The 24,475-nt window shown below is 42.2% G+C and overlaps 1 protein-coding gene across 26 annotated transcripts in view; it reads right to left on the bottom strand.

The window, feature by feature from the left end:
- Positions 1–21,724, bottom strand: part of Lrch3 (leucine rich repeats and calponin homology domain containing 3) — a 108,219-nt gene extending 86,495 nt beyond the window's left edge. For 23 of the 26 annotated variants that reach the window (XM_015993370.3, XM_015993377.3, XM_042259205.2 and 20 more), the window contains exon 1: positions 21,430–21,724. In XM_015993370.3, the coding sequence (XP_015848856.2) occupies positions 21,430–21,691 (262 nt within the window). In that variant the 5' untranslated portion in view covers positions 21,692–21,724. The remainder of the gene's footprint in view (positions 1–21,429) is intronic. The other 3 variants (XM_076548789.1, XM_076548786.1, XM_076548792.1) reach the window with 1 other exon arrangement.
- Positions 21,725–24,475: the final 2,751 nt, after the last annotated feature.

The following is a 24,475-nucleotide window of genomic DNA, read 5'->3' as shown; positions in this document are numbered from 1 at the left end:
ATAAGCTGCAGCACTGTGCCAGAGGGGTTGGGTACAATTTAAAGGGGCCAGAAATATATGTTGTGAAACCTGTTTCTTATGAAATATTTGAAATTATAAATAGAACCACCATATGATCAGCTATATCACCCCTGGCATATACCCAAAGAAACCTATATCCTACCTCAAAGATATTTTCACATATCCATGTTTATTGATGCTCTATTCTCAACAGCAAAGAATGGAACTAGCCTACATATCCATCAACAGATGAAGGGATACTGCAAACGTGACACATATTAAAAATGGAATGTTATTCAGCTGTTCAGAAAAATGATATCATGCAATCTTCAGGAAACAGAAGGACCCGGGAGTATAATATTAAGTGAGGTGACTCAAACCCAGAAAGAACAACTGCATGGTCTCTCGTATATGCAACCTTACCTATAATGTATATATGTAAACAGGTATAGATGTGAGTGTAACTAAGAGAAGGTTATACTAGGTGACGAGAAAGGATGGAATGCAGGCAAAAGGACACACGACTCTTGAAAAAGGATATGAAACTACTATTTTTCCACTTTCAACTCAGTTGTCTCATGGCAGATATCTTTCTGAGTACTAAAGTAGCAAGAACCACTTTTGCATTCCAAAGACTCCAACACGTGCTATTCCTTTGAAATAGTGAATAAAAGCTAGGCTTTCTTTTTTAATTCTACTGTGTAATAGAATACACTTGTTTCATGGATCCACTCAAGAAAATGATTTTTAAAAAATTTCTTTCGAGGGAAGGGTTTTTAGATATAATATCTTAATAATTCTTGAAGAATTTCATACTAGTAATACATGAATTTTGATTATAATCACTGTCCCCCCTCACTCCTGGGGGAGGAGTTTTCTTCTGCTTAGAACTATATAAGACCATTCTATTATAGTGTTTTGTTTGTTTGTTTGTTTGTTTTGGAGACAGGGTATGATAGCCGTGGCTGGCCTGGAACTTATTATGTAAACTGGGCTGGCTTTGAACTTAAAGAGTGCTAGAACTAAATGCATGTGCCACCATATCTGGCTACAGTGCTATTTTAAACTGTACTGCTATACATAAAATAAAGTGTGGCTTTAAATGTTTAAGAAGAAAGAAGATTGTGACAAAGGCTGGGTCTCCAAAGTTCAAGGTTAATTTTGTTTTTAAACTTTTGAATACTGCTGATCAAGTCTTTTTGTTTACAGGTGCTTGAAGGAACATGGACACTTGATCAGTGGCTACCTCACAAGAAGTACACTAGCTTTTCTTTCCCACTCAGCACAAGCTATGTAGCAGAGGACAACCTTGAGCTATTGACCCTCCTGCTACTCATTTCTAAAACTACCTTTTAACAGGCTCCAGATCTTAAACTAGCACAACTGACTCCATGATGGAAGTGCTATTCAGGCTGTAGAACTCAGCATGTAGACAGCACCACCTGCCAATCTAAAAACAAAGACCTACTCCATCAAAGTTCTGGGAAAGTCTCAAAATGACTAACTTTGCTTTTAGGCTTCCGTACTTTTGTTTCTGACTGTCCTTGTTAACTGAAGTATGTCAACCCAGAACATGATTTTGTGCTTCAAAGTTCACCCTGAGAAAGGCTCAGTGCTACACTGGGATCCTATTGGCTTAAACCCATGTCAGAGCACTCTTCTCTGGTGAATATCCACAACATATAGACCTGTACTACCGTAGAGAGCTATGTCTTACTTTTTTTTTTTTCCCACTTTTAACTATTTATGATTTTTGGAACTAGGAGCTACTTTCTGAGGACAAGCCTTGGCTCCAAAGAACGCAGATCCTTTCCAAGACCAGCAAGCACTCTGAACCATTGAGCCATCTCTCTAGCCTCCAACCTTATTTTTTGAGATAGGGACCTGGGGCTCATGATGAAACTAGGTGGCTAGGCCTGCTGGCCACTGAGCCCAGGGATATTGCTGCCTTAGCCTCCCCAGCTCTTGATGAGATCACAGCCTGAACCACCACATTCAACTTTGCACATACATTCTAAGGATTGAGCGTAAGTCCTCAAGCATGGGTCAGATGTGATGGCTCGTACTGATCATCAACAGAATCTAGAATCACCTAGAGACAAGCCTCGGGGCAAGCCTGTGAGGGATTAATCACAGGTTAACTGAGGTTCAAAGATCTCCCTAAACGAAGGTGGCCTGGACTGTATGAAAAGGAGCATTCACAGCTGTCTTCTTCCGGACTTTGAGCAGCTGACCCCTGTCACCATGACGTCTGTCTTGATGGACTGTACCCTAGAACTGTGAGCCAAAACGAGCCTGCCTGCCTTCCTTCCTTCCTTCAGCTGCAATGTCAGGATGGTTACAGCAACAGAAAGCAGCTGGACAGCAGCAGGCATTTCCCAACTCACCTTCCCAGCCCCAGCTGGCATGGCAGTTTCTCTCTCGCCAGTGTTTTAACTTTTCCACTTCTTTCTGTTTGAGACTATGAAGATTATAAGGTACAGAAATAATTTCTGACTGATAAAATACTGCTTACTTCAAATAAGATAGCAAAGAATAAAAAACTTTTAAAACACTAGGTTCTAATTTAAATCTTGTAAAGGAAAAAAATCACACATATAAGTAGTTTTTCTAACATTTAACTTAAGTTATTTATTCTCAGAGAAGTCTGTAATTTTGTTTTCTTTCTTTTTTCAGTTTTGCCCTTTGATGCAATCACCATTTTTGGCCCTTCCTAAGTTGCTTGAAGCAACATTCTTTCTTTCTTTCTTTCTTTCTTTCTTTCTTTCTTTCTTTCTTTCTTTCTTTCTTTCTTTCTTTCTTTCTTTTTTTTTTTTTTTCGGACTAGTGTCTCTTTTCATATTAAACGGCTAGAGATCACTATATCCTCCTATCAGATCGAATTATTCTCTTTTACCCCATTCTTCTAGTTATCCCCATGAAAAATATCAGAACATTGATATGGTAACATCCAATAAAAGGAACTACTTATGTGGCAAATTAAATTCACTTGAGCCAGTCAATCCAAGTACTTTCAATGCAAACAGGTTCTCTGCGCCCACAAAGATGCGCATTCAAAAATGAACTCATCAACTGTACATAGAGTTCAGACCGCTAGCTATTCTCTACGAGCAAGCTGCTTAAAGCACAAAAGAAATGAATCAAGGGACACATTCTAACCCTCTCACTTGGGCAGTGTGGACTGCTCTTAGCACAGACATCTCCAGCCAGCCAGCTACTGGGATGTGTGCTCAGCTCACAGTGTACTCATCTCCTCTCTTTTCATTCAGAGGGGCTAACCCGCTCCAGAGTTTTAGTCCTAGGTACCAGTGATACTTAACTATGGGGACCCACTCTCTCACACACTAACACTGAACTTTGCGCTCTTAAGTCATGACAACCTTGTACATAAATATTCACATCAACATTATTCACAATAGTCAAAAAGGATAAACAACCCAAATGTCTGAGTGGATGAACAAGAAAACAAAATGTGCTGCATGGATGCAACAGAATATTTTTCAGCCTTTTTTTTTTTTTTTTTTTTTTAAAGACTGGGTCTTGCTACATAGCACTGGCTGCCCTGGACCTTGAAAGGAATGTAATTCTGATTCATGGTACATCATAGATGAACCTTAAAAACGTCACACAAAACTAAGTGAAACAGGCCAGACAACAAAGGACAGATATTGCAGGGTTCTGTCCACACAGGTTCCTGAACAGTCACCGTCAGAGTAGAGAGACATTTGGTTGAATGGTTACTGGAAGCTGGGGCAGGAGGGGGAAGGGAATCAACAGTATTTGTTTGGTGGATAAATTACATCGGTTTAGGATGATGTAAATTCTGGGGATGGACACAGAGGTGACAACATGCCTAACAATTGTACACTTAAAACTAATAACAACAATAATAATTTTATATTATGATAATAAAGTCAGCTATGCAAATTTTACCACAATAATAAAAATATCAAATGTGTCAGAATCAAAGTAGAAATGTAATCTGTCTCTTTTTAGTAACAAAGACATTAAAAATCTTTAAAATTACAGTTTTTTTCTAATAACCATTACCTTATGCTTCAGCAATAAACTAACAGATTACAAAAATTCAAAGCATCTCTGAACTTTAATCTCAAAATTCTGTTTGTGTAACAGAAACCGACACTTTTTCCCTTCCCAATCCCATTTCTCTTCACCAAGGGAAAATATATTTTAGTGTTTTATTCAACCCAGTTACAGAATTATGACAGTAAGATTTACTTCTCTAAATCTCAGTAAGCAAGCCAGAAAAATCTAGGTTCATTCTAGTCCAAACACAATGCTTCAGCAGAATGGCATTTAGTAAGAAATGCTAGCACTCAAAAGTCTTGTGTTCTTTAATAAGTGCTTCAGGCCATCCCACACAGTGACATCATCCTTACCAAATAAAGTCCATTATGCAACAGCCACATACCGTATCATTACTTTCTATGTGGACATTCACTACTGTGGATGCAAGAGAGCCTGCGATTACGACAATCTCCATGAGGTATTCTTGTCACCACTGAGCAACTAAGTAAGAAGCAGTAAATACAAACTACAAAAAACTTCCAAAATACTCAGTTCAATGTTCAATCAACTAGAAACCAAACCCACACGGGAGGGAGGTCAAGCACTCAGAGTGCCGTACCACAGCAATACGGCCACATAACAGCCAGCACTGCTCACTCTGCTCCGCAGCTCAGGATCAGACAGAAGGAACACAAAGTCGCCCTTGTTGAAAGAAGACAACTTGATGACAGATGACTGTCACACTTTTGAAACTTTCTCTGTAGAGATACTTTATGCTTACATATTTCATTTTTGTTTTCAACCACTAGGCCATTCCTATAAAAATTTTGAGATAAAAAGCAAATAAAAAATTTTGTTTATGAATATTAATCCAGGAAAGTTAAAAAAACAACAATATTTCTAAAGCATTTCACTCAAGTCATATCACATGTTAAAACTTGGAAATGCTTTTTTAAATTTGTTTTTAATTATAATCAAAGCTGTAAATTTATGTCGTTTTAAATGTTAATGACTTTTGCTTCTGGATGACAGGACAGATATTTCCTTACTCCTTCTGCGTAATACACTAAACACTGAGATGTGTCATCCACAGACCAGACAGAGAAGACTAAAAGGCGGAAAGGCCTCAGGGCCCGTCACAGCAGCAGCAGCAGCAGCAGCGACGAGTTCCCCGGGTTGTTTTGCTCGCTTGTGCTGCTTTGTGCACACATTCCAGACTTGGAGTGCCAGTCACGCAGTTCGCACCCCAGAAACACCAAGTCACAGCGACAGGGAAGGAAAACACAGTGGGTGGGGCGGTTGTTAGACCACTGTGAAAATGCCTGTCAGCAAGCGTAAGCTCCCTAGGAACACACGAAAAGCAGCAAGCCTCATCCAAGAAATGGAAATTGTCAGAAAGAAATAAGATTAGAACAAGAAGAGCAAATGGACACTATAACTGAGAAAAGAAAGCAACTGAGACCAGCGCACCCAATGGATGGGTCAACAGCAGCATGGGGGGGGGGGTACAGAAGGAAGCAGAGGCCAGAGAGAAGGCTCAGGGGCCAAGAGTGCTCGCTGCTCTTGTAGAGGACCCGAGGTCGGTTCCCAGCAGCCATGTCAAGTGGCTCACAACCACCTGTAACTCCAGCTCCAGGAGGACCACAGGCTTCAAGCCCCAGGGGCACCTGCACTCAGGTGCACAGACCAAACACACACAAAAATACATCTTAGAAAAAAAGCAATGAAATGAAACATAGAACACTAGAAATTCTCCATTCAGGATGAAAGACAGAAAGTGAAAAGAAAACTGAGCAGAGCATAAAAAGCTGTAGACTATCGAGGCCAGCCTGGGCTACCAAGTGAGTTCCGGGAAAGGCGCAAAGCTACACAGAGAAACCCTGTCTCGAAAAACCAAGGAGAAAAAAAAAAAAGCTGTAGACTAAAGCAAAAATCTAAAGAGTCCTCAAGTCATTAGTGAGAACAGGAGGGTGCGGCTGGAAAAGTCACTGACTGATGCTTCCTCAGTTTGGGAGTAATAAATTCAGAGACTCAAGGCACTGAGCAAACCCCAAATAATTTTAAAAAGAAGCAAAGTGACATTAAGATATGCCATATCTAAACTTCGGAAAGCTGAAGATAAAGGAAAAAATCTTGAAAACAATGAGAAAGAATAGGAACGACAGTAAACACCACACTGAACCATGAGGACAGAAAAGGGGGGACATCTCTGAGATGCTGGAAGAAAACAGTTGCTCACCCAGAACCGTATCTAGAAAAAACACCCTTCAGGAATGGAAGAGGGAAAGCTAAAGGACGACTAAAAGCTCTTCTCTAACAGAAAGGAAGCGATAGAGAACAAACCAGAAAGCAGGAAGAAAGGACCGAGTATAGAGCTCGCCAGGCTGCCTTAATAAACACTACACACCATGATTTCAACAACCCAAATCTACTTTCTCCTGGCTCTACCTTTAAAGGCAGGAATGGGGGCACACGTCAGTAATCCCAGCATTCAGAAAGTTAGAGGCCAGTCTAAACTACATGAAACTATCTCAAAACCAACCAGGACTGGGGATGTGGCCTGGCTGGCAGGTGCGTGCCTAGAATGCACAAAGCCCTGTAATCCCAACACTCTGGAGACAAAGGCAAGAGGATCAGAAGTTGAGAGAAACACTCAAACTACACAGTCTTAAAAAAAGGCAGGAGAAGGATATCAATTCTAAGTTTTGGAATTATTTTTCTTGTTTTGTTATCCTACTACTGTTCTTTTCAGAGTTCCTTTTTGTTACATATTGTTCGGTCTTTGGTGTCATAGATGTTCTCAGTCCAGTGTATGTCACCAAAACCAAATAGCCTAGGACAATTCTCTGAGATAGAGAGATAAATTCAGTTGTAGTTCTGAGTTTATTTTTCATTTCTCTAGATAAATTTCCTTATAACATTTTTTCATAGCCCAGTTTTGGAAATATGCACCAAAATTTTATCAGCCCACATACATTTTTCAGCATCCCACTCAGAGGATATATGGAAAGCATAACTGTGAAAAAGAACTAAGGCTGTTTTCAAACGTAAATTGATTTTCTAAGCAAATGTACATAAATTAATAATGTCCAAAAACAGATGACTTATGAGCTGGGTGTGTTAGCACATGCCCACGGTGACAAAGCCCATTACTATAATCATGGAAATACTGCAGCAAAGCATGACATTACTATTTGATAGCTACTTCAACTAACAGGAAGCCTAAAAATAAAATAAAGAATTTATCTACAACTTTAAAAAGAAAATCCCCATGGCCAGCGAGATGATAATGGGTAAAGGCACTTACCACCAGGATGGAGGACCTGAGTTCCAATGCCAGGACCCACATGATAGAAGAAGAGAACTGACTCTACACTCTAGACATACACACACACACACACACACACACACACACACACACACACACACACACTGGCACACACATGCATGCACGAATTCATTCACACACAGACCTGTCTCATCCCACCTCAAAAAAAAAAAAAAGAAAAGAAAAGAAAAATTAACAGAAAACCCTTAAAATAACACAAATAAAATCAAGATAAAATAAAGTATCACTTAAGAGGGAATTAAATCATGCAATAGGAAAAATAAGTACCTTCAACAAAGCATTCTGGGAAAACACAATACCACTTAGAAGTAATAACTTAGTATGTCAGCAAGTCCCTAACATATACTACAGCCTAAGTCCTAGCAATATAAAAAAAAAAAAAAGACAAAGAGCCAGGCGGTGGTGGCGCACACCTTTAATCCCTGCACTCGGGAGGCAGAGGCAGGCAGATCTTTGTGAGTTCGAGGCCAGCCTGGTCTACAGAGCGAGATCCAGGAAAGGCGCAAAGCTACACAGAGAAACCCTGTCTCGAAAAATCAGAAAAAAAAAAAAAAAAAAAAAAAGACAAGGAAAGGTAGAAGGCAGAGGCAGGAGGATGGCTACAAGTTTGAGGCAAGCCTAGATTCCATGGTGAATTCCAGGGCAACCAGAACACACAGTAAGACTTTATTTCAAAAAGCCCAAATTGAAAAATAAAAAAGGAAAGTACCATGCACATAAAAACAATGGCACCTTTGTTACTTCGGTCCATATGGCTGTAATCTCAACCTGTAAACCTTTTACCAGGCAGACAGTGCACAAATGAGAATGCTATTTAAGGTTAGTGCTACTGAAAGACAAGCTTAAATGTCTTTGAACTCAAGGCCAATGCAAAAATCTTCCAACTCTTGTGTACAAATCACTATCCTATACATGATTTTAAAATATATAGCCAAAGGTTGTGGTACAAGCCTTGTAATCCCAGCACTGGGGAAGCAGAAACAGGAGGATCACAAATTCTAGGCCAGTCGGGGCTACATGGCAAGTTTCATGCCAGTAGGGGACACACAATGAGACCCTGCTTAAAAAATATAAATAAGAAATAGGATGTGGTGATACACTCAAGAACACCCAGGAGACAGAGGTATGCAGATCAAGAGTTCGAGGCTAGTCTAAGTTACATGAGACCCAGTTTCAACAGTGATGATGATGATGTCCACAACCAAGTATGCACTATCCTACTCCAAACCAGGGATCATATCTGGGGTACCACCTAATAAGATATCTGTGATGTTGTCAGCTTGACCAGATTGACAGATGCCTAGAAAAACTGCTGATGTACATCAAGGCGTTATCTGTCAGGCTATTTGCATGTGGGTCAGCAATTATAGGAGGAGATCCGTTAGTGTCTACTGCACTGTCCAATGCGATGGGAGCTTGGGAAGAACACATAACAGAAGACAGAGGAAGTCACCTTGGTGGGCAAGTTTAGTTTTTCTTGAGCGGGGACAAACTTCTGCTGCTGCCATTGCTTCTTTAGCTTTAAACTGGACTCACTCACACCAGACTCCCCTGGGTGCCCCTTTTACAGGAGGCTTCCAGCTTTAGACTGAGCAGCTACTGCTTTCCCTTGCTCTCCAGCTTGCAGATGGCTACTGTGGGAGTCTCCGACCTCTAATGATGTAAGCCAATGTAATAAATCCCCTATATAATTACATATGCATTCAACTGGTCCTCTTCTTCCAGAGAACCTGGGTTAACACAGATCCTATCATTAAATCAGTCTCTCTTCACAGAGGCTCTTACTAAATATGACTCTTGAGATAGGTAGGGATTACAGGTTAGGTATCTAGGCTATGCTGCAATGTCACCGAGCTGGATTTCCCTTCAGATCTTGAGACAGTTTGGTTTGAATATGGTTGAGTGTGCTTGAAGTACGTCCATGTGTTGGAAACCTGGTCCCTAGTGTGGCAATGAAATGTGGTGGAGTTGTTAAGAGCTGGGGCTTACTGCACGGTAAGGACACTCACTGCCTTTGGATGGTATTAATGTAGCTCTTGTGGGACCCTGGTTAGTTCCTTTCAGAGTGAGCTATTGTAAAAGTGCAATACTAGCCCTTCCCTGCTCCCTGTCTTCCTGTCTTGTCATGTGACTTCTGCATGTGCCATTGTATGCCATCACCATGAGGCCCTGAAGAGAGTTAAGCAGAAGTAGGTAACATACTCTCAGACCCTCAGAACTGTGAGCTAAGTAAACCCTTTTCTTTATACAGTACAGCAATGGAAAAGGGACTAATACAAATAGGAAGGTTAAAAACATTTATATTGGCTTTCTGAGTCTTACCCATGCTCCCTATCCTAATCTCCCTGTTCCCAAAATTTTTATTCCTCTTTTTGGTTGGTTGGTTGGTTGGTTTTAAATGGAGTCTTACATAGCCAAGGCTGGCCTTGAACTTGCCATACAACCAACCGAGGATAACCTTGACCCTCCTGCCTCCACTTCTCAGGTATTACAGGCATACACCACCACATCTCGTTTTCCTTTGTTCTCTCTCTCTCTCTCTCTCTCTCTCTCTCTCTCTCTCTCTCTCTCTCTCTCTCTCTCTCTCTCTCTCTGTGTGTGTGTGTGTGTGTGTGTGTGTGTGTGTGTGTGTGTGTGTGTGTGTTTGTGAAAGTTTTTAAACATGTAGCAAAGCTTTTCGTAACATGTTTTCATATTACGGTCAGTACTTCACCTCCTATGCTTCCCCATTCCTACAGATATGTATAAGTGATTACACCTGTTACAGCCATGTGCCTGCGTCACTGCCTACATCACACGACAGGCCTGCTTCCCCAACCCTGCTCCTGAAACACATAGGAGGTGCAGGCCAAGAATAAAACCTTTCCTATGTCCACCTTGCTTCACATGTCCTCTAAATGAGGCACTCTTATCCTTAAAGAGCCTTGGTTCCTTTTAGTGAACAAAAGAATAAAGACTTCTGGAGCCTCATTTTCTATCATTTTACATGGCAGCTAAAGCCAGACAGAATGACATTAAGGACAACTTTAGTCATTTCATGTGGAAGAGCAGCAGACTTTCAAAAAAAAAAAAAACATGAAAAATTATTATCCTCCATTATTTTAAATTATTAAAATTGTAAGTTTTAAAAATTATTTAAATTTTAAAATAATAAAGCCTTAGGAATTCTTTCCTAAGAGATGGCTCTTGTCCACCTTCCGCACCTTGAACCATTAGGAAGGAGGCTTGTTTCTCACGCAGCTTTAAGACTCCACCCTGTCTGAATCAGACTCTGCAGGTCACCTCCTAGGGCTGCAAGGCTTTAAAAGGGACACAGGTGATTCATGCAGGCACGCTCACCTGACAACCGACAGGCTCTAGGCTTTCACTTGATAATGCAACAGCCCTCAACTGCCAGCAGGGGCTCACAGCTGGAGACCCAGGGCAGCCTGGGCTACGGTGTGAGGGAAGGTAAACTAAATGAAACTAATGAACTTCCTAACTAAACTAGCCAGTTTACTACATAGGAAGAAGAAAAGCAAGAACATGCTTATAATCCTAGTACTTAGGAGAAGATGATCAGGATTCCAAAGACATCTAAGCTACTCATAAAGTGTCTGAGGCCACCCTGGGCTATATAAGGCCCTATCTTTAAAAAAAAAAAAAAAAAAAAAAAATCAGCATGTTATTGGTATTCTCTTAAAAGTAAATGAGACCGGCACAATTATCAAATTATATATACCAGATAAACATAGAAACCCTATTTTATTTTGTAAGGACCTTACAACTTTGCCAGACTCAGAAACTGTTATATTAATACTGGTTTTATTTTGGGTACTGACTAATTGTCTATGACATCAATTAAAGAAGGTCTGAGTATCTGTCTTTTTTACACCACAGAGATGTAAAATCACTAGTAGTATCCTTAAGGATGTTCTGATTGAATTCTGCACTAAACCTAGTTACAAAGAAGTCAGCTATCATTTCCAAATCTCATTTTTCTCATCTACAAGTTTGTTTTTTTAAGGGATGGATAAATTTCTTAGAAAAATACAACTCATCACATATGAATAACAAAGAACTGTGTTTTGAACAGATTAATAAAGACTAAAGAGAATGGCTCAGTAACAAAAGTTTCTTATCAAATAAAAGCCCAGGACCTAATGATTTCACTGCATTTAAAGTATACTGACCTGGGACTGAGGAGATGGTTCAGCAGCTAAGAGCATGTACTATTTATTTGCTCTTCCAGAGGACCAGACTTTGACTCCCAGCACCCAGGTCAGGTAGCTCACAACTTCTTACCTCCAGCTCCGGAGGGTTCCAACACCCTGAACTCTACAGGCTCCTGCACTTCTGTACACACACAGCAATTAACAATAACAAAACTAAATCTTTAAAGAATACTGACCTGCCAGGTGCAGTAGCACATGCCTTTAATCCCAGCACTTGGGAGGCAGATGCACGCAAATCTCACTAGCTTTCATTTCGAGTTCTAAGCTTGCAAGGCTATAAAGTGACACCTTGTCTCAAAGAGCAAGAAATAAAAAACAACAAAAATCACCTTCCTCAAACTTTTTCCACAGATTGAAAAGAAATGAACAGTCCCCAGATCATTTTACAAAGCAGAGATTACCTTACCAAAGCCACAGAAGAGAGCATAAGAAAACAGAAGCACAGGAAAACATCCCTGATTGATATAACTGCAAAAACCCTCAACAAAACACTAACAATCCGCCGGGCGGTGGTAGCGCACGCCTTTAATCCCAGCACTCGGGAGGCAGAGGCAGGTGGATCTCTGTGAGTTTAAGGCCAGGCTGGTCTACAGAGTGAGTTCCAGGACAGCCAGAGCTGTTAACACAGAGAAACCCTGTCTCGAAAAACCAAAAGAAAAAAAAAAAAAAAAAAAAAGAATGGACAATGGACAAAGACAGCTGGCAGGATGGCTTGTCTGGTAAAAGCCGTTGCTACCAAGCCTGACAACCGGAGTTCAATCCTTGGGGCCCACATGGTGCTCCTGCAGATTGTCCAGTGTCCTACATAATGCACAGGTGGCACTTTTGTACCCATACACAAAACTAATAAAAAGTTAAATGGACAAAGAAGCTAGATAGATATAATTTAAGGGGGAGGGGTGTTCAATTATCACTAATTACCAGAATAAATAAATAAAAAAAATACACACCAGGCGGTGGTGGTGCACACCTTTAATCCCAGCACTTGGGAGGCAGAGGCAGGCGGATCTCTTGTGATTTCGAGGCCAGCCTGGGCTACAGAATGAGTTCCAGGACAGGCTCCAAAAGCTACATAGAAAAACCCTGTCTCAAAAACAAAAACAAAAAAACAAAAAAATATAAAAATAAAAAACACAAAATACCTCACCACCTGTCAGAATGGTTATTATTAAGAAGACAAAAAAAGGACAAGTGTTAATGAGGATGTGAGAAAAGGTAAGTCTTGTACTCTATAATAAACTACTGTATGACCCAGCAGTCACTTGACTATGAGTTGGACAACCCTGATTCCTAAGCTTCAGAAGTACATCTGACCTCAACCCATGCAACCCTTCCTGACTCCTTTCCTCTTCTCCTGTGGAACCAGCACACTGATTTTTAAGGTCAACACTTCCCTGATTTTTCTTTATAATTTTAATGTTTATGTATTGTTCCTGCTTTTGAACTTAAAAAATATATTTGAACTACACATATTGTGTCAAACTTCATGTGTCCAGCATTTTTTCTATGGTTTGTCCATGTAATAAACACATATGTGGCTCATTTATTTTCGGTGCTAGGAAGTCACATAAACAGATGTATCACAATTGATTCATCTATTACTGATAAGCAGTTGAATTGTCAAATATGAATACTGTTGTGAACACTTACATGATATACACATGCATTCATAAACACAGCTTCCATAAGCACAAGTGTCTTTGGAGTATGTATCTCAGAACTGACTTTCTAGACAACAGAGCATATGCTTTTGTTTTTGTTTTTCAAAGCAAGGCTTCTCTGTGTAACAGCCCTGGCTGTCCTGGAACTCTATTTGTAGACCAGACTGGCCTCAAACTCACAGAGATCTGCCTGCCTCTGCCTCCCAAATGCTGGGATGAAAGGTGTGCTCCACCACTGCCAGGCTGAGCATATGCATTTTTAACTGTGCTGGATAATCCAAACTTGTTTTCAAAGTCAGTGCTGATATCAACTCCCACTTCCATCAGCAGTGCATGATTGTCCCCACTCTTGACATTCTCCCTGGGGTGTGGTTTTATCAGCTCTCTAAGTGGTACCTCAGTGTGGTTATTTTCCATCCCCCTGATTACTGAGGAGGTTGAGCCCTTTCCCACATATTGACTGGCCATTTGGAATTCCTCTTTGGTAAAGCATCAACTCAAATGCTTCCTCAGTTTTCTTATGGGTTCTCTTTTTATTTGCAGAAATCCTATGATGTTCTACATACCATACGTATTTTTTGGAAATAAGCCTTCTTTCACATTGTGGCTTCTTCTTACGATGTGCAAACTGTTTGCTAAAACGTGTCTTCAGTGGAAAATCTGTTGTGTTGTCTGTTGCTTTTGTAGGAAATAAGCCTAAGAGTGTGTGTGTGTGTGTGTGTGTGTGTGTGTGTGTGTGTGTGTGTGTGTTTGAAGGCACAAGGATGTGGAGGTCAGAGGGCAACCTCAAGCGTCAGTCTTTGCCTTCCACTTGGAGACAGGTCTCTTCCTCACACGCTTCACAGGCCGGCAAGCTTCCCCTGTCCTCACCTCCCACTACCTGATGGGGCATGCAGGATTACAAATGCTACTCTAACTGTGTCCAGCTTTTACTTGAGTTCTGCGGACCTGAACTCGTCATCAGCCTTGCAAGACAAACACGTACTCACTAAGCCATCTCCCCAGCCCACTATTTTTATGAAAGAAAAAATTACATAGACCTCGCTGTTGACATGCTTGTGAGGCGCTCAGAACTGAGTCCTGCTTTGACATCACCATCCCTTGCCTCTGCCCTCACCTTCTAAGCCTTTACTTAACAGCTGTCACACTGCGGGCTTACTATCTTCATGGTATAATAAAACTGTTAAAGTATGATTTATAATATAAACAATACAGAAAATTCCAGTTCCACTCATTATGCCTCAATATCACTGCCAAATACAATTCTCTATAGTGATAAAAGGTTCTATTTATTTATTTGATGATTTAAAAAAGTTATATCAGTGCAGTTCAATATAACAGACAAGGACTGTCCAATGTGCTGAACAATATGACACATATATCTACTGAGCACCTGAAATGTATCTCAAGAATCAATTATCTATCCATCCATCTACCCACCCACTCACCCATCCATCCTGGATATAAGATGCAGTATGCTACACATGCTAGGCAAATATTCTACTTGAAATTAAGATTTCTTTTAGGTGTACCTGCATGTACATTTGGTTATCACACGTGTGCCTGGTGCCTGTGGAAGTCAGAAGAGGGTGCTAGACCTCCTAGAACGAGAGTTATGGATGATTGTGAGCCACATGTGTGTGCTGACACCCAAACCCAGATCCTCTACAAGAGCAACAAGTGCTCTAACCAGTGAGCCAACTCTGCAGTTCAGATTTTAAATTTTACATTTCTCGTGTGTGTGTGTGTGTGTGTGTGTGTGTGTGTGTGTGTGCGTGCGCGTGTGTGTCACAGTGCATATAGGGAAGTCAGAAGACAACTTGCTGGAGTTAGTTCTTTTTTCCCAGGACATAGGTTCTGGGGATCAATTAAAATGATCAGGCTTCACTTGAGAAAGTGAGCCCTGAGCCTTGCCTGGCCAGCACAGCAGAGCTGACCCTATTGATGGGTACAGGTGAACCTACCCTGAGAACTTGTGGGTGGAACATGAGATCTGGTCCTGCCCCTCATCTGCCATATAGTGGTGTAGGCAGGGGGAGAGGACCATCCCTCCTCACCCCTCCAAGTGGGAGAGCTGGCCCTGACCCTAAGGTCATAAGAGCAGAAGAACTGTCTCCGTCTCTCATCAGTCGCAGCACTCAGGAGAGTGGCCCCTACACCTCACCTGGGCAACACAGCAGAGCTGACCCTGACGGTCCAGGTGTGGGAGAGCCCACCCTGAGGTGAAAGCAGGAGAATGGGCCCTGCCCCTTACAGACTGCTGTAAGGGATGAACTAGCCCTGGCAATGCTGGAGAGCTTATCCTGGTGGTGAGGATGGGGAAGAGTTGGTGGCTGACCAACCCATCAACCACCCAGGCCCAGAACCAGGATTATGAGTTCCCCACACCCACCCCATCTGTGATCTGCTGGAGCATGTGAAGGGACCGGTCCTGCAGACACAAAGCTGCAGGATCTCCAGGACTCAGAGCAACAACAGGATATCCATGAGGAGTCCCAGTATCGATAGTGTAGCAGAAACCAGAGGCCTTGAACCAGACCAGTAATCTCTGAAATGAACACTTACAAGTAAAGCTGTATGGGCAAAAGGGTTTACTGCGTGACTCTCTGAGTCACACTACAGCTTCCACGATGGGATTTTTCTTTTTTTCTCTTAAATTTTATTTTATTTTGGGTGGGGGGTGGTGTTGCAAGGGCAGAGGGCAGATACGAAGGGACAGGGAAATGAATGGGATCCAGATACATGATGTAAAAGACACGAAGAATAAATAAAGGGAAAGTTAAAAAAGGCTTGGTAACAAGTGTCTTTGCCCACTGAGCTATCTCACCGGCCTAATAAATCTATTTATTTGTTTTTTGTTGTTGTTGTTGTTTGTTTGTTTGTTTTGAGACAGGGTTTCTCTGTATAGCCCTGGCTGTCCCGGAACTCCCTCTGTAGACCAGGCTGGCCTCAAACTCACAGAGATCCACCTGCCTCTGCATCCCGAGTGCTGGGATTAAAGGAGTGAGTACTATTGCCTGGCTAATTTTTTATTTTTAATAGATATAGTTGAGATAACATCTCACTGTGTTGCTCACTGTTGTCTGATACAGGATTCAAATTCTTGTGCTCAAGTAATCCCTCACCTTAGCTTCTTGAGTGGTTGGGAGTCCAGGCACATACCCAGCTCCCTCCCTCCCTCCCTCCCTCCCTCCCTCCCTCCCTCCCTCCCTCCCTCCATCCATCCATCCATCCATCCATCCATCCATCCAACCATCCATCCATCCCTTGATCGAAACGGTCTCCCCAGCTATCTTAGGCCAGTCTTAAACTCCTATCCTCCTGCTGCAGCCTTCTAAGTGCTAGGATTACAAGCATATACCACTAGATCTCAAATATTTTTTAATAGCATCTATGGCTAGTGACTATCACATTGAAAAGTACATTTCTAGAAAAATTCATGAACATACATGTATCGTGATGGATATAAAAAAAAAAAACAACACATGACTTCCACTTAAGACCTGGCACTCTAGTACATTTTTCCAAGACTTATAAAACCATCATTTTGTGGGTTACAGATTGCATTCTTGACAAATTAAATGGCATTTTAGCTGTCTCCATTCTTCTTGCCTAGGAAATAAGTATTCACTTTTTAGAGTCTCAATTCTCATGACTTTGACGATACTGCATTACATTGGCACACCCATTACATCTCCATTTATTTTCTTTTCAAGTGTGTAATCTGATTCTGCCCTCCCCATCCCCATCCTCTCCTGTTTCTCGCTTGCTGTCTTCCATTCAAAACCATTTCTTACAGTTCAACTATGACTCATGTTTGCCGTCTGTGAAATCCTACCTATCTGGTCATCTCACTCTACAGTCTAAAGCACATCATTTAAACCGAGAAGGCTTCTCATCTGTAAAGTAACTCGGATGGGTACCACAGCTCCTCCAAGTTTTAGAATTCTATGAACTCTGGAACAGGCCTAGTTAATGAATTTTACTTGTTTTCCCTCAGGCTGATTCTTCCTCCTTTTCAAAATGCCAGAAAAGACTCACTTTTCTTTTCTTGGAGAAATACTGGGAATCTCTCAACTTTCACTATCATTTTCTGGAATTGATGCTCTAGCTCCAGTTTTACTCTAAGCTCCAGGTTGGCTGTGCTTGTGGCTGCATAGCACTAACGAGGGTGCTACCCATCCTGACACCAATGGGGGATCAGGTTGGCTGTGCTTGTGGCTGCACAGCACTAACGAGGGTGCTACCGATCCTGACACCAGTGGGGGATCAGGCAAACAAAGAAATCTTAGGTTTCACCCTGTATGACCCAGTGATCAAAAACACAAGCTTTAGAATATTATTTATATGACTATTCCTGAGTCAGGGTCTCACTATCTAGCTTTGAACTTCCTAAATAGCTCAAGCTGTCTCAACCCCTTAATCCTCCTGCCTCAGCTTCCTAAAGGTTAGAGTTATAAGCATATACCAGCATGTCTGGATAAATATGAATCTGAATCCTAGTTCTGTTGCTTTCTGGCCGTGAAGTCCTGACTGAATTGTAACATCTCCTGAGTCTCAATTTTCTGATGTGAGGAATGAGGGAAAATAAATTAGTACTCACACCTCACACAATTGTATGCTTGTGAGGTACCTTAGCACAATACTGGGTTATGGGAAAGGCTTGCTGCAGTTTGCAGTTAAAATGTGCAAGTGTGGAAAGCTTGGTCCCCAGCCTGGAAGGCTACTGGGAAATGGTAGAACCCTTAGGAAGTTGGGTCACTGGAGTTTTGTCCTTGAGGAGGATGCAGGGAGCCCAGCTCCTTCCTGGTTCTCTGTTTCCAGGCCATCACAGATTAGCACACCTCTTCTGCTTTCAGTAACTTGGTAAAGTGACCAGGGACTAAAACTTCTAAAGCCAGGAGCCAAACAGCCTTTCCTCCTCCTTTAAAAAAAAATTATTTTTTAAATCGTCTTTAATAATGTATATGTGAGGGGGTGGGGGAATGTGTGCACAAGAGGGCAGGTACTTAGAAGGCCAGAGGTTTCAGATCTCCTGGAGCTGGAGTTACAGGCAGTGGGTGCTGGGAACCAAACACAGTCCTCTCCAAGAGCGGTATATGCTCTTAACTACTGAGCCATCTCTCCAGCTCCATTTCCTCCTAAGATAAGTATCACTGCCATTTTGTCACAGTAACACAGACAACACTGATTGGGCTCAGTAAGTGCCAAGCACGGCTATTAGCAATAGTATTACCTTTCCGGTCCTCCATTATTAACAGCTCAGCTATCTTCTTTTGTTTCTTGTTTTTGTTTTCCAAGACAGGGTTTCTCTTTGTAGCCCTGGCTGTCCTGAAACTCAAAGAGATCCTCCTGCCTCTGCCTCCCGAGTGTTGGGATTAAAGGCATATGGGATCATGCCCAGCAGTATCTACCTTTTTAAACAAACGGGAAAAAAACTCAAGCAAATTCTAATTATGCTGAGTTGAAAATGGTATAGGTAATAATAAGTGCTGTTTCCTAGGATGTAAATTCTTAGAAAGCAGCCATTCTACCATGGATATTCCATACTTAATGAAAGAAGAATCTATGAGCCAAGTTTTATGCAATTTTACATGGTTTTAAATTTTCTATAGTACCTACTCTATGCAAAATAGATTTTAACTATTTTAAGTCTGAATTCAGGCTTCAGGGATGGCTCAGTTGTTAAGTGTGCATACTGCTCTTGCAGAGGACCTGAATTGATTCCCAGCACCTACATCAGGTAGGTCACCCTCCAGGGGAGCTGATGCCCTCTTCTGGTAGGTCTCCTTAGCACCTGCACTATGTTCATATGCACATACCCACACCCGAGACACACATCATTTAAAAAATAGTTAGTCTGGATTCATCAAGTACCTAAAAAAAAAAAAAAATGGGTTTTGGAGTTATGTCAAACATCCTCCAATCCTAAAGAACACCTCTTCCTTTGTCCTCTGGCTACAGGTCTTTGAGCATATTATTAAATATCTCTAAGCTTTGCTTTCACTCTCTGCAACAAGAAGAATGTCTCACTGCACACCGAAGCTGCTTGATACAGCGGAGAAACAGTCAGATAAAAGTCTATCAGCAGTAGGAATATCTCTGAGTTATTTTTCCTATGAAACTGGGTGTAATCATATTTAATCCACATGCTGTATATATTTAACAAGGCAATATGTTTAAACATCTAAGGATGAATAACAAATAATGAACACTCAATAAATTATGTCACTGACATTAAACTGCCTGTTTAAAACTATTTTTGTTCTAATTATAAGGGCTGCCGAAGTTAGAAATGAATCTGGTCTAACAGGTTATAAAATACTTTGTGACCTTTTTAATCTCTTTTTTTATACTTTTGACCAGATAAAATGTCAACCAACAACAACAAAACCTTTGATTTAATATAGTAGCTAGAACATTAAAGTATGAATGATAATATACCTAAAAAAACGGAGCTCAAAAAGGAAAACTTTCCTTGAGATTAAATATTATTCCTCAGAAATGTTTGGTTTTCTTTGTCAATAAAACTTTTATTTCTTGATGGCTCAAACTGTTGCTCCTAGAATTACTTGAGAGCAGATAAGATAATAAGCTAGATAGAATGCTCTAATCATCTTTTTCTTTACCTTCAGGCTTAGTGTAGCAATACTGAAATGACTCACCTAAGTATAAAAATCACTCTGCCAATCAGCCCTCTCCTGAGCAGAATCAAGAAGGCAGGGGTCTGAATGACAATTTTAAATGATGCCTATCAACACACATATAAAAATTCATGTTTACCTTAGCAAATTTGTACCATTTAGTAAAAAAAAAAAAAAATCATAATTCAAAGAACAACTCCCCCAAATAAGATTTAGTAAGCAGAACAAAAGTTTCTTTGGAAATAATAGTTTTTAGCAGAAATTTAACATCTTTTTTTTTTTCAATTTCTTTTTAGTGTTTAATGCAGTGTGTGTGTGTGTGTGTGTGTGTGTGTGTGTGTGTGTGTGTGTGTGTGTAAGTCAGAAGACAACTTTCAGGAAGGAGTCAGTTCTCCCACTGTTTAGGTTCTGGAGATCAAACTCGGGGTGTCTGTCAGGCTTGGCAGCAAGAGTCCTTCTATCCACTGGGCCATCTCACCAGCCCCAGTCTATTTATTTTTCCAACATGAGTATGTAATGATTGCCAATCTTTGATAACTACAGAAGCTTAAGAAAGTATTCAGTTTAAGATGTTAAAATTGAGCAGAATGAAGATGACACAATGCATATTGCACATTCACTAACTACAGAAACACAAAACATTTAAACCACTCCGTAAGGGACCTCTCCCCTTATATTTATGTAAAACATAAAGACTCAATTCTTAATCTACTCCCTGCGGAAACTAAATTTTAAACACAAGAGGAACACATTATAGTATGCTGAATACCTCACTCACCATACATTGTTCCCCACAACTAAGGAAACCAAATAATACTTAATTCCCATTCTCTTTCCTGTCTTAAACAATATAAGGCGAAGTAATGTTTTCAAAGGGAAAAGCAAATACAGATGAGGTAGACAACAATATCCTATGAAGTTTTTCTTCTCACGTTCTCTTGGAGGGCACGTCCGAGTGAGAGACGGAAGGTAACGTGCACCGAAAGATGCGCTATTTTTACAAGTACTTTTCGGTAAGTCCGCCGACGGAGGGAGGCGGAGAATTAAGTTACAGCGTCGGAGTGCACATTGCACACACAGCCTCGCACACACTGGGGCAAACGCCAGCGCGGACATGGGTCCTCTGACAATGCAGCACCCAGCGTCACCCGGACTACGGTGGAAGAACGTGCTTGCCACACTCCCCAACGCTCAGAGCGGAGTCACTTTGGCAGCCCAGATCCAAAGGGGCCTGCAGCCGCCGGGGTGGGGCAAAAGTCTACGGGGGGGCTCTGGCAGCGAGATTTCTGACAGCGACCCCAGAAAGATCATCCCCTAGTCGCCGCTGGCCGGCTTCGGAGGTGATGCTGCGCGCCCGCCGCACCCCAGGCTCCGGGTCTGGCCAGGCCGGGACGGTGCGCGGTCCCGCCAGCCTCCCCCGTTACCCCGGTCCCCGGGAGCCTCGGGCGCGGTCGCCACACGCCCCGGCACCCGACGAGCCCCCTCCCCACCCCGCGGGTCCCGGGCGGCAGGGATGCCCGCGCCCCGCTCACCGGCCCGGGTGGTGTCCGTCAGGTCATGGTTGGCCGCTCCCCGGGGAAACTCCCTCAGTTTCCGGCCGCTCAGGCTCAGCACCCCGGTGACCGCAGCCTCCTCCAGGGCTCGGTCGACCGAGCGGCTCCACGAGCCCGGGCCAGGACCAGGGCCTACGCCGGGGCTCGGCCCGCAGTGAGCACCGGAGAGGTTTCCCCCGGACGCCCCTGGGCCAGAGTACTCCGCAGCCGCTGCCACAGCCACCAAGCCCGCGGCCGCCATTTCCCAGCCGACAACTCTGCGGGCCGGCTCTGCGCATGCGCCGCCCGAACCGCTGGGTGGGCGGGGAAAGGGGCTCGCGGACCCCGGGCGGCTCTCCGGACCGCGCTGGTGCCCCGCCCACACCGAGGATCTCTCGGGAAACTTCAGGGACGCTAGAGCTGCAACAGCCCTCTGCCTGGGCTCCCAGCGGAATTCCAAAAGGAAGGCGCAAAAACCATCTTTAACAACGCTCCGCGGCACCCCGTCTTCCTCCCTCAAGCGGTGGTGACATTGAGCAGCAAAGATTCTTAGCACGGTCGCTGCCAGAAACTTGGGCAGTTAGAGGAGACTCCATGGGATGTGCCCGAAATTGTCCCTCAACTTGTCACCGTACCGCCAGATGACTGGTGGATATACGAATTAGATATATATTATTGAGGAGGAAGACTGCTGTGTGCGAAGATTCGGCTACAAAGTCCCTAATTCTTGTTGAAATTGTTAGGTATTTTAGATTCTACTTTTTAATGAAAGAGCTCTTAACGAAAACAAGCATCTTAATAGTGTGGCTGTTAGTGCAGATTTTATCACTGACCAGTGCAGAACGAAGAATATTTAAGTCTAAAATTCAAGTCTGCAACCAAAATTGAGAAAGACAAAACACTCTGACTATAATATAAATGTAGGGATTAAGTTTAGAACCGAAAGACCAAAACTGAAACCATTCAAGTAGTGAAAATACCACTCAAATGAGTTAGACACCCCTAATATAGCACTCTATCTTATTTCCCCAAATCTGTTTTAAACTCAAACCATTCCTAACATGTGACATAAATTTCACTTACCATTAACTTTAATTTGCTGTGGAAAATACTAAGGGCTGTCAGAGAAAGTCTCTTTCCTAAGGAATTATCTAATCGTGCGGAATCCAAGGAGGCCAGTTACAGAAAGACAATAGTAAAGGCTGACCATGAAGAAGGGAGAATTATCTACTAGAGTTCACAGCAATCTCTGAAGGATGAAAGAGGTTTTGAACTAAACCTGGAGAATTATGAAGTAGGAAGGGATGACAGAGGGAGCCAAAGTCCATAACAGAAGATGAGTAAACAAGTATTCAGGTATGATCTTTATGCATGTAAGAGTATTAATACAAAAATGAGAAACTCCACCGCAGAGCATGAAAGAAAATAAGAGGTGTGAGAAGTTACTCATCATTCAAGGCCCAACTTCAGGAAGCCCAGATAAGCACTTTCCTGAGTATCTAAGTTCAAGTTGTAAAAATGTTTCAATAATAAAGTTGATTAGTAAGGGCTGCTCAAGAGAACTGCTCTATGAACTTTTTTTTTTTTTTTGAGATAAGTGTCCCAATGTAGCCCAGGTTGGCCTTGGCCTTCTGAGCCCTGAGAATACAAAGCAAGTATTTGATACCTGATACCATGTCCGGCTCTTCACAATGTGACATACTAGTTTCTTTTGCAACTAGTCCCTACAATAAATTATTGTCTATTAATGGGTCACTGCATGGCAAGCAATGTGTAGTCTTTGTCAAGTAGTGCTTATCCAATGTATGTGTTTTCTGGTCTTTCTGAAATGGTTATTCTTTGAAAGTAATAAGCTAGCCAGGCATGGTAGCACATGCTTGTAATCCTGGTACTGGAGAGGTTGAGGCAGGAGGATCCAGGCCAGCCCAGATACAAAGGGATACCTGTCTTGAAAAATACAAAAGATTAAGCTGGACTGGAAAGATGGCTCAGTGTGTGTGTGTGTGTGTGGGGGGGAGCTTGACACACAACTTGAGTTTAATCCACAGACCCAAGGTGGAAGGTGAGAACTATTCTCTGACCTGTGTGTGTGCCCACACACACATCACATATAAACTCGATACAAGCCTACACAATTGCCAGATGTACCTTCCCAAATGCACTCCTGCCATTTAAACTTGCATGAATTTTGACAAGTTCTTAGTAATATGACCTCTGTCTTATGGACATGCACACTCCACTGCAATCCCAACATACTATGCTAGTCCTGAACTGACCAGATGTGTTAAACTGAGGCCACTCTGACTTGATTTGAAGTCATTAAACTTGAGGCTATACCAACTTCCCATATCCCAGGGAATTTTGGGAGGGCTGACCATATGAACAGTAACAAGGAAGTGTGGAAAGCATGAGAAGTAGATAATGTATTAACACCAGAATGTCGAGGGGGAAATTAGAATTTTTCAGAACAGGGTCCTGCCTCAATCAAGCAACTAATGAATAGAACTAATGAAAGCAGGGAATTACTAGAGTACAGGAATTTAAATCCTGTATCGGACAAGAGTGCGATAGTTGGGGGGGGGGGCACGCGCGCGGTGGCGGCGGCGGCGGCGGCGGCAATGGTTCCTACCGCCAAACCTGACAACCTGAATTTGCTCCCCAGCAGCCATGTGGTGGGAGCCAAGAAGAGACTTCAGAAAGCAAGCTATCTTCTGATTTCCACATGTGCTGATACATGTGCATGTGAGACACAAACACACGTGCACATGTGAAAACCACGCACAATATGTAAAATTAAATAAAAACTGCACTGTTGGTTCACTGGTTACAACTTGTTGCTCTGGCAGAGAATCTGGGTTCCATCTAAGCTCCCACATGGTGGCTTACAAATCTAGTTGCAGGAAATCCAACGTCCTCTTCTGACTTCGCCAAGGACCAGGCATGTACATAGTGTGTGTGTGTGTATGTATGTGTACACATACATATACACACACAAAAAAATGTTTCTTTTTAAGTTGTTAATGGATGTGAGATCAAGGATACATTT

The sequence above is a fragment of the Peromyscus maniculatus genome, chromosome 12 (assembly GCF_049852395.1).
Source record: "Peromyscus maniculatus bairdii isolate BWxNUB_F1_BW_parent chromosome 12, HU_Pman_BW_mat_3.1, whole genome shotgun sequence".
In the NCBI taxonomy this organism is placed as follows: Eukaryota; Metazoa; Chordata; class Mammalia; order Rodentia; family Cricetidae; genus Peromyscus; species Peromyscus maniculatus.
Note: the sequence above shows the minus strand (reverse complement) of the source record. Positions and strands in the feature narration are given on the sequence as shown.